This window comes from Cibotium barometz, chromosome 42, assembly GCF_041138505.1.
Source record: "Cibotium barometz isolate CiBa-2024 chromosome 42, ASM4113850v1, whole genome shotgun sequence".
In the NCBI taxonomy this organism is placed as follows: Eukaryota; Viridiplantae; Streptophyta; class Polypodiopsida; order Cyatheales; family Cibotiaceae; genus Cibotium; species Cibotium barometz.
Genome location: NC_141087.1, coordinates 32,743,960 through 32,755,216, shown reverse-complemented (window position 1 = coordinate 32,755,216; position 11,257 = coordinate 32,743,960). Strand labels below are relative to the sequence as shown.

Here is an 11,257-nt window from a genome sequence, read left to right as displayed (position 1 = left end):
TTATGGATGTATGGAATGTAGTACCCAATGTAATAGAACATAGTAACTAATTTCAAATAATAAAATTATGGATGGATGGAATGTAGTACCCAATGTAATAGAACATAGTAACTAATTTCAAATAATAAAATTATGGATGGATGGAATGTAGTACCTAGTGTAATAGAACATAGTAACGAGTTTCAAATAATGATAAATGAGATATAGTTAATAATGATGCGTGCCATTAGAATATATGAACATTGTGCCTAATGTTTCAATCAAGTTTTAAAAAGGTACATTTTAGCAATAAATTTTTTAAAATTCTAAAACAAGCTCATATGAATCCAATTACAAATGGACTTCTGCCTTTTGCCTTCTCTTAGGAACATGGAGTTAAGGGTATGCTCCAACTTTCTTATTATGGGTATGGAGTTAAGTGTATGATCCAACTTTCTTATATTGGGTAATTTCTTGGTTTTTTAACACAAGTGCATATTTGGGTCTCTATTCATGTAGTCTTTTAGCTTTGTCTATTTTTTTAAATCTCATTTTACAATACAATTTTCTCATTTTTTTTAAATCTAAAAGGCTCTCCTCCAACAATTCTAGTCCCATGCAAGCTAAGAGTCTAAAAGGTTGAGAAATTTCACTCATGTGAGGAATCGAGGTGTTTAGAGTGATTGTCATATTAAGACCATGTAAATCATTTGTATTTATTATGTGTATATAAAAAAATTATCTAGGAATTTTACCCTCTAACATAAAATTTTTCTTGTTGTAGACCTTTCAATTGCTTATTCATTATTATGATATATGTTTATTCATAATTCTACTTGCTGGTTCTTTATATTCACCCTTTGTTTCCATGTATAAAAGCCTTTATACTAAATCCATGCATGCTATATGTATCATTTTTCTTTAATTGGATCTCTTGACATAGAGAGTTGAGAGTTTTTATACTATTATGCTGTTTTCTAATTGAGAAAAGAATAAAAGTCATATTGCTTCTAATTGTAACCATAACACATTTTGAGATATTTTGGAAACATTGTTTAGAATTTAGAAGCCAAAGGTATGGTGAGATTATAGATGCTAACTAATTGAAATTTGTTTTTTTATAAAAGTTATTTCTACTCTCTTTATACTGGAAAGATTTACTTTGCATTAGATGGGTAATAAGATAACATGACATGAGACCTAGATGTTTCTTAAATTTACTTAACTTCAAAGGATGTAAAAGTGTCATTGCTATTCAAATTCTACAAAACTCACATCATTACCCTGATCTCCTCTAGATCTTTACATTCTTTTTTTAAAAATAATGAGAAAATAACATCTGTTTGATTTAAAAAAAGAGAACCCTACAAATCCTTGTGTTTCAAATTTAGTTGACTTCAAAGGATGTAAAAGTGTCATTGCTATTCAAATTCTACAAAACTCACAACATTACCCTGATCTCCTATAGATCTTCACATTCTTTTTTAAAGATCACATTTGTTTGATTAAAAAAAAGAGAACCCTACAAATCCTTGTTTTTTTTTGAAGTGATTACACATTTTACATTAAAGGTTTTAGAAAATAAACATTTCACCTCTCAAATTCACAAAAATATGCACAAGATCTCTATACTCAAAAAAAAATTTGAAGAGTTTAAAGGTTAACACAAAATTTAAAGAATTCATCTTATTAACCATCCATTATTAACTTTAGGAGGTTGAAAGTTCCTATTATGTGGAATGTGAAGTGAAGTTTCAACTTAAGTATCTTTGACGCAAAGGCTTGTGCTTCCATGATTGATATTAGGTGATTGCTTATAAAATATTGTAATAAAGAGATAAAAATAATGTTCTCCATAAATTGTGTCTCCAACACAATATGACGAAAATTAGAGGAATCTTAAAGCAACACTCAAGTGTGGGAAAAACCTTGTGAACCTTATAAATCTTTGTACTAATATAAACAAACTAGACAACTAATGCTAGTTAAACAAATGTTTATATATAAAAAAAGGAAAAACAATTTGTTAAAATTTCATCAAAAGGGGGATTTTCTAAGCTTCAAATTTACACAAGATTTTTGTTATCCCTACAACACGGTTGGTATATAGGATATTAAGACAATTTAAATCTCCTAAAATTAACTTCACAACTTTCATCATTTTTACTTAGTGGCCCATCCTAAATAAACGAACCCTATTCTATTGGAAAACTCTCTCTCTCTCTCTCTCTCTCTCTCTCACACACACACACACACACACACACGCGCGCGCGCGCGCGCACGCACGCACACACACACATGCACGCACATGCACATACACACACACACACATACATGCACCCTTGCATACCCACACACACACACAAACCCATGCATGCACACACACACACACACACACACACACACACACACACATGCGCCCTTGCACACCCACCCACCCACACACACACACACACTCACTCATGCATGCACACATATGTGTGTGTGTGCTCGTGTGCGTGCACGTGCACACACACACACACACACACACACACACACACACACACATGCATGCATGCATGTTTTGCTAAAGCAACATTGATGGTATAATGTTTGAAAGTTTGTGCATTTTTTCTAAAAGTTACAAAATATTTTATTGAACATATTTTAGTAACATTGTTGAACCTTGCTTGAATAATTTTTTTCCCTAGCCAAATCCTAGAGGCCGTATTAACTACTTCTAGATGAACACAAGGTCTAATATACTAATTTGTTTGTTAATTCAAAGTAAATTAAATAGCATTCTTAGTTTCTAGCAAGCCTTTTCTCCACATATTTTCATTTTGTGACGATGAAGTTATTTTAAAATACTACAAGCATGCTCATTCAAATACTAGGATTTACAACCTACAAGTACCAACTATGGAAAATAGGTTGTGAACATTATAGATGATAAGTTTTAAGTGATAAGTGCATTGTTTACCCTCTTCTATTTCCTGTTCTTCCATTGCAGTGGACCATGTGCTTGGTTCAACTTATGTTGTGAGCATACATTATTGCCTCGAATGAGTATAAATTTGAACAAGATGGTTTGAAACCCATATTGCTTTTGTTATATTGTGTATCTTGTAATGGAATCCTTTTATGTGACATCATTTGAAGAGAATCATTGTAACATTGCAACAACCTATAAAACATGGTGAAGACATTAATGGTATGTCACATGGTTTGAAATTTTTGTTTGCAATCTAGCATGCAAGAACCTTGCAAGCTCTATGGTTCATCTTCATAGCAAGAAAATGCAAATTTATAGCCCATTCATGCACCTGCCAACAAATGCAGAGAATTTGTGCACATATCCACACTAGAATAACAAAATATGGGAAGTTGGTGTCATCAAATTCAAACTAATATGGCTCATGAGATGGAACCTTGGTAAGGTTATTTAATAGCACTTTGAAACCTTTGGGGGTCTATTGGCCATTCAAGCACAATTGTTCAAGTTTGAGATGGATCTATCTTTGCCTCACCACTTGAGGCTAAAGGCTCTCAAAGACCCTCTCATCCCATGCATCCACCCCCACGAAGTCCATGCCTATGTGACATGTGCAAAGGTCCTAAATGTTTGATAACTCTACATGCTATTGAGTATGGTTGTGCCTTGGAGGTAGGTACCTTAGCAAGCATGCAACACTTGGGTCCTAGGGGTAGAAATAGAAAACCTAGGAGCACACCATCCTATAGATTATTGTGCGGGCTCGAATTGAGTCTGGAGGTGCCTTGTGGGCTTTAGTCCACAATGGTAGTGTGCATGCCTCCTAAAGTGGAGGTACTGGGTTTGAATCTACCCAAAATGGCATTTAATTTGAGTATTGATTCTCCGATCGGGAAAAAAACTTAAAAAAACATTCTGGAGGTGGTGCAAAAGCAGCTCTTGGATTGGACAAAAATGTGGTTTAGCTAGAGAAAGAGAAAGCAAATTACTTAAAAGAAAAATTGAATTGGGCAAAAGTATCACAAAAAGTTGGGAACTTTTAGAAAAATTGAATTGGGCAGAAGTATTATAAAAAGTTGGGAACTTTTAGAAACGTTCAAGACGGGGTTAGGACTTTTTCCAAGGCTGCCAGCTGGCAACAAGCCGGCCGCCGCCCATCTCTCGTCGACAAGAGGTGCAATGTGAAAGGACACTGTGGAACGCGCGACTTAGCATTGTTGCTTAGGATGAAGAGGAACACGTGGATTCCACATATGCTGCCTTGGCCTCTTCAAAGTCATTATAGTGGCTGTTTCCTTAATCATTACGATCCTTGCAAAGCCCAAAACAAAAGAATAATTGAGCTTACGGCATCATAAGATGAAGATTAATGTTGAACATTAGAGACACCCAACACTCTAGGAGGAAGAAAATTGGGTAGATAGGATGTAAATGATTTGACCTAGATATTTCAATGGACAGGAAACGCATTAAAAATGCAAGATCTCAGGGACGGAAAGTTGGGTTAATGAACTGATTGATGCAATTATTTATTATGAGAACGTTGATTCTACGGAATGCATGACTTACAGACAACAATGACTAAAGTTTTGAAAACTATGTGTATGGTATGTGTAATGGGAACACTGAATGGGCCTCCATGGGGTGATTAAGAGTAGTCATCTAAGCTTATCCTTTTACACAATTCGTTGATTTTTGATGATCCTTTTACACAAAAAAAAATTCTTGCTCTTTAGCAGCTAAGATCAATTCATGCATCGTCACATGTGAAGCTGACATTTACCACACCTTAATTGCGTATAAAAGTAGCCCATTTTCTCTCATTTCAATCTCCTTTGCCTAAGATTCAGCCCTATGTACTTCCCAGCCCTTGTGATCCAGCAATGGTTTTCATTTTCATAGCTCATTGATCTGAGTGAACTCAGTTTAATTAGCTTTAATGCTTCATTAATCCAACATATTCTCATTTCTGCCATATATAGTCCTCTCCTTAACATTTATGCTCAGTTCTTGTGATCCAATGTTTTGTTTTTCCAAAAATCAATCCAAAATCATTTCCATATGATGTACTTGGCAGAACCAATTCTCCATTGATACAACATATTATCTTGCATTTATGCAAACAATATATCTTCATGCTTACTGTTTATGTTTTATTGATCCAATAATTCCTTTATGCTCCCTTTTATTGGGTAAAAGACACGCACCCGAGTACCACAGGGGTACCACATTAATCATAATATTTGCCAACATCTAGCACATAACCAGTGCTGAAACACTAGCTGCACAAGTAAGCAAGCTGGAGAGAACATCCTGCACGCAGCAACAAAGCCATGGAGATCAACAGAACCCAAGAACTGATCACTCACGCTTCTCATAGGAGAGTTGATATAATTAACACTTCACAAGATGCGAATGAAAGAGCAAATATAGAAGCTAATCATGATTCAAACCTGCAAGAGATTAGTGATCATCGGCTCTCTAGTCTGTGGTACCGACTGATATGGCACGGGGGTTCCAGCTACGATGCATGGATGAATGCAGTATCTGGCCAGGTGGGAATTGATCTTAGGATACCAGAATGAAGTGTAATCTGAATAATTAGCGTAATTACAGTACTCTTAATTTCGCTGATTGTTCTAATTGTGTTGGGTTATTGCTTTGATACTGTGTAGGTTGGACAAGTGATTCTGTCCATGCCTACATCGTATGCGCAGATGGGTTTTGGGTTGGGGGTGTTCTTCCATCTCTTGTATGCATTTGTGGGTATATGGACATGCTATCTCCTGGCATGCCTCTACATGGAATACAGAACGCGCAAGGAAAAGCAGGGCGCCGTCTTCAAGATGCACGTGATACAGGCAATTTACCGCACAATTGACTATAACCCGATCAATTAATCATAATTATACCATTATATTAACGTCAATTGCATGCTAATCATCTCCTCCTTTCGTCAACATTAAATGATCATGAAAATAACTATACTGTGCGGTGGATTATACTAGATTTGCATGCAAATCAGTTCCTACACTAAACATGCTTTAGGTTAATTTTGTTATATTATGCAGTATCACGAGGTTATGGGCGATCTTGTGGGACCTTGGCTGCGCACGCTGTCTCTTTGCTTCAACATCACCACCATGGGAGCTGTGGCGGTGGTGCAGATAATTGCCTGTGCGAGGTAATATCTAATCATGAAACTCAGATAATTAGTGCATGGTTAACCTTTAATCAGGAGTCTTAATGACTAGGTTGCAATGGGAAATTTGCGATGCAGAGACGTGTAACACTGCTTTGTTCTTGGTTGGCAGCAACGCGTATTATTTAAATCCAAAATTGGACAAGCGGGATTGGGCAATCGTGTTCGGGGCCATGTCTACGCTCACAGTGTTGCTCCCGTCTTTTCACAACTTCCGGATATGGTCCTTCATAGGAGTTGTCACTACCACATACACTGCTTGGTTCATGTTCATAGCCTCGCTGGTTTACGGCCAGGTATAGTAGCCTGACCTTATCTTCTTGTGAAAGATAAATAGTTAGAGAAACTAAACTATAAATTTATTTTAGGCTAACCTAAGGTGCTTGTGAAAGATATATAGTTAGAGAAACTGAACTATAAATGTAAAAAGAAGTTAAAAAGTTCGTTTTTGGCCTTCCCTTCATGGCTATTGAGTTGCATGGCTTTTGAGTTGGGTGGAAGTTTAGTTAATTTTGCATAAATGCGATTGAATACCTGTAAATTTAAAGTTCTCAAAAGTCCTAGATTTTGAAAGATTTTTATCATAAATACCTCCAAGTTATCTAAAACTAGTAAGATATACCTTTGCTAAAGATGAAGGTTTTCATCATTTAGGCAGTTTTTTTTTTGTTTTTTTGCATGCTATTGAGGTGGTGGTTTGTGGTCAAGTGATTTAGTATTGAATGAGCAATATTGACAAAGCTATAGACGATTGTTATAGCTATAAACTAAGGTAATAATGAACTTTGAGGATTTGTGATTTACCAATGAAACTATAGACTAAGGTTATGATGCTTCATGATACTAATATTCTTTTTTTTGGGACCAATAATTATATATATATATATATAAATCAGCAGATGACTCTTTACATCAGAATATAGCCAGACGTCACCTTCCCTACTCCCCACATCTGGTTTATAGCTCTCTCTCACTGTTGGTCGTATATGCTCGTGTTGCATTCTACTGACGTTAATACCTGTCTCTCTCCCCCCAAAGTGCACACAAAGAAAAACAAACACACACAAAGAAAAAAAACAACACAAACTCACACATCATAGAGTAGTACTACACCCCAAAACTTCAACTTGACACCTTTTGTTTCAACATTTCATATTCTTGGTTGTGTTGACCAGGTCCCAAACGTGAAGCACTCGGGTCCTCAACCCTTGGAAAAGTTCTTCACGGGGACCACAAACATACTCTTTGCCTTTGGTGGGCACGCCATCACCATGTGAGTGAGGAGGCCATATATAATATATTTGCCAAATAGTAATCCAAAGAATGTATATTGTATTCCAGTCAAAGTCAAAGTTATTGAAAGTCTCATTTGTGTTGATTGGTTGGCAGAGAAATCATGCACGCCATGTGGAAGCCACGCAACTACAAGTACGTCTACGTGGCCACGGTTCTCTTTGTTCTCACCATCACGCTACCCCACTCCCTTGCCGTGTACTGGGCTTTTGGTGACGAGCTTCTCACCCACTCCAACGCCTTTGCGGTGTTCCCAAAGTCAATTGCCCGTGACATTGGCCTAGTCTTCATGATTGTACACCAGGTACTTCAATGCTAGTTTTTCTACTTGTTTAATTGTACTTCAACAAAATAGTAGAGAGGCTATTGAATTCTAGATGCCCCTAGGTACACCTTCCTCTTCACTATATGCCACGGGGTCTTAAATAAATGAAGCCTACCCGCCGCAGTAGATTTGAACCTATATGCCACAGGGTCTTAAATGAAGCCTATGCCGTAGATTTGAACCCACTACCTTATGCCACACACAGAGAGGAATAGGTGCTACTATTATACGGCTATAGCCAAGAGAGTTAATTAAATAGTTCAATATTTAAGGCTCTATCTTTTCACACAATCCATATCTACAATGGTGCATGCACATAAAAGCCTAGATGCATGTGCATAGGCACACGGGCCCCTTTAAGGCTCTACACACAATCAATATCTACAATGGCGCATACACATAAAAGCTTAGATGTATGTGCACTGCCTAGGCACATGGGCCCCTTTAAGGCTCTATCAAGTTTCACACAATCAATATCTACAATGGTGCATGCACTTAAAAGCTTAGATGCATGTGCACTGCTTAGGCACATGGGCCCCTTTAAGGCTCTATCAAGTTTCACACAATCAATATCTACAATGGTGCATGCACATAAAAGCTCAGATGCATGTGCACTGCTTAGGCACATGGGCCCCTTTAAAATTTGGTTTAAGGGGTCACATGTAGGAAAAAAAACCAACTAGAAGGCTTTAGATTTATGTGCATGATGGCAAGTTTTAGCTTAAATTTGATTTGTCAACTCATGCTCAAAGTCACTAAGTTAGTATATTTCATTGTTTTTTTTGGGCATTAGGCAATTGCTTTCGGGCTATACATTATGCCCCTCAACTTCATGTGGGAGAAGCTACTACGCATTCACCAGGGCCGTTACATTGTAAGAGTTGTGGCGAGGCTACCAGTTGCTTTTCTACTATGGTTCCTGGCCCTCTTGATCCCTTTCTTTGGGCCCCTCAACTCCTTGATCGGAGCCTTCATTATGAGCTTCTCTGTCTACATCATCCCTTGCATGGCATACCTCCTTGTCTTTTGGAAGCCGTCTTCACGTGAGGTATATTCATACAATGGTCTACCATACTCTTCTCCATTTATCACTTTTGAACAAGTTTTTTCATCATTTTCATGAAGTTAAAGAAAATTGGGGGTGGTGACAATAGCCAAGTGGATAAGGGGGAAACCTTTCTCCCCCATATGTTGGTTTGATTCTTGCCCACCTGTCCACCTCACTCCACAAAGGGATGAAAAGGAAAGTGTGCATGTTTCTCTTAGCCCCCCAAAAAAAGTTGAACAAAATTAGTATTTCATGTGTTCATAATGCAATAAACCATTACCTATACAACATATGTCATCATATTGTAGAAACCTATCAAATATATTTCTTAGGCCTTTCTCCATTAGCTTACCTATTCCACCCATATTAACACCATCAATATAGTCTCCTATTCTATCTACAATTGTCTTCCATAAAGTTAAAGCGTCCTTAGGTCCCCGCATCAATATAGTCTCCTCTATTTGCCATTATGTTCCTCCAAGTTAAAACAACCTTACGTCCCCTCATTATACACAGTAAATTAACCATTAATATAGGCCTAAATATTTCTATTTTATTCAAGTGTGGGAATATAAACATCATGTTGATGTAACTAAGGCTTAAAGATAAAATAAATAAATTATTTTAATCACTTTTTTACTAGCTTAGTTTTCTATGTATTAAATTAATGTTTTTTTGGCTGGGTTGTATTGTGTTGTTTTTCAGGATGCTGCTGAGAAGCCGGGGAAATGGATGCCATCATGGAAGGGTATAGTGCCTTTGAATACCTTGATCATTTGTATGATTTTTGTGTTGGGATTTTGCTTCGGAGGTTGGGCAAGCATTAGCAACCTTGCGAAGCAAGTAAAAACCTTTGGAGTATTTGAAAGATGCTATCAATGTACAACGTAATTAATTGATGTAAGTAGAGAACATGAGATGACTTTCTCAAACATCATGAATATATCTGACTATATCCAAAGCTCAAAATCAGCCTTGGCTAACAATTTACTGCCATGCGGATTTAGGTTAATTTCTTCTAAAACCTTGTAAGTCCTACCTTGTCTCAAGTACCCTTTAGTTTAGTTATTGTGAAAAACAAGGAAAAGCACCATAATCAATTTCCATTATGTACATTTATCTTTCTAAGAGAAAATCTCATCGATTCTTGTAATAGATTAATAATTATAAGTTGAGAACATGACAATTATGTGTAATCCTCTAATATGAACAACTTGCATGACTTAGTCTAGTGTGTATCTTATTTGTGTTGACTTTTTGTAACAACCTATATAAAAGTGCTAATTGTTTGTATGTCTTGAAATTATATAACTATGTCTATTTCTTCTGGGACTAATGACGAAGATGTTCAGCATAAATACCTTAACAAGAACAAAAATGTGCAAAATTTAGAGGGCTATATAGAAGTTATCTTAATGAAATTTTTATTTATATACCAAAAGCAATTACATCTCAAATTGAAATTTTTATTTAATGAAAATTTTCTAGCTCCTCACTATTTGGTAGCTATTTGGCATGGCCATTTTCCTAGTTTAAAAAAAATCATGAAATTTTACGTGAGTATCTCCTTTAACCTCTCCAAAAGCTCTTACATGGTGCTTGGCTATTATTATTAACTACATGCACACTTTTGAAGATAGAAGATCAAAGAAGGATGTTTTTATTAGAATTTGAGTTTTCTCATGCAGATTAATGGGATTTGAGTTCTCTTGGGATTTTTTAAATTGTAGATTAGATTGTGATTACTAGAATTTTATAAGATTTTATGGTTTCATGTAATTTGATCAAACTTCTGCGCGAGAGGGGCGATTTATGTGAGTGTGAGTGTAAGTGCAAGTGCAAGAATGAGAGTGAGTGTGAGAAGGCTTGGGGGTGGTCGGGACTACTAGCATTGATTGTGATTTTCTTCATTAAAGGTGTGGTTAATAAATATTCTATACCAGAAAATCATTTTCATCCCATGAAATGTAGATCGTCATAGTATTTTTTGAGTTTTTCCACTCTTAATCTTTACTAACCCTAACATAAAAAACCAATCCAATTAATAAATTTTGTGAAATTTAAGATTTTTAAATGGTTTTTTGACTTTTTTTTATGATTAAGCTAACTAGAATGCATTCTAGCACTCTAATCTACTCAAATACAATAAAAAAACTCATTAAAGTGCAAAAATTAGCATATAAAGTCTGTTAAAATTGTAAAGAGAGCTAAATATTCACTAAATTCCTTCCTAATGCATAATGTGATGCATTCTAAGCATATATTAACCGATTCGGATGCTATAAATAAACCATTCAAATCAATCTAAACATAAGAACAACAAAAATTAAGGAAGAATTTAACCTAAATCACATTCTTTTCAAAACATAAAAGAGATAAAAGATGAGAAAAATCACCACAAATCTCTATCAAACCAACTCTTTTTTGTGGATCACT

The 11,257-nt window shown here is 36.0% G+C and overlaps 1 protein-coding gene across 1 annotated transcript; it reads left to right on the top strand.

Annotated features, from left to right (window-relative positions):
* Positions 1-4,781: 4,781 nt before the first annotated feature.
* LOC147614392 (auxin transporter-like protein 3) lies at positions 4,782-9,790 on the top strand. Its single transcript, XM_086780947.1, has 8 exons — positions 4,782-5,508; positions 5,629-5,814; positions 6,025-6,137; positions 6,268-6,451; positions 7,331-7,428; positions 7,545-7,752; positions 8,567-8,821; positions 9,527-9,790. The coding sequence occupies exons 1-8, from the start codon at positions 5,287-5,289 to the stop codon at positions 9,710-9,712; spliced, it is 1,452 nt and encodes a 483-aa protein (XP_086637073.1). The 5' UTR covers positions 4,782-5,286; the 3' UTR covers positions 9,713-9,790.
* Positions 9,791-11,257: the final 1,467 nt, after the last annotated feature.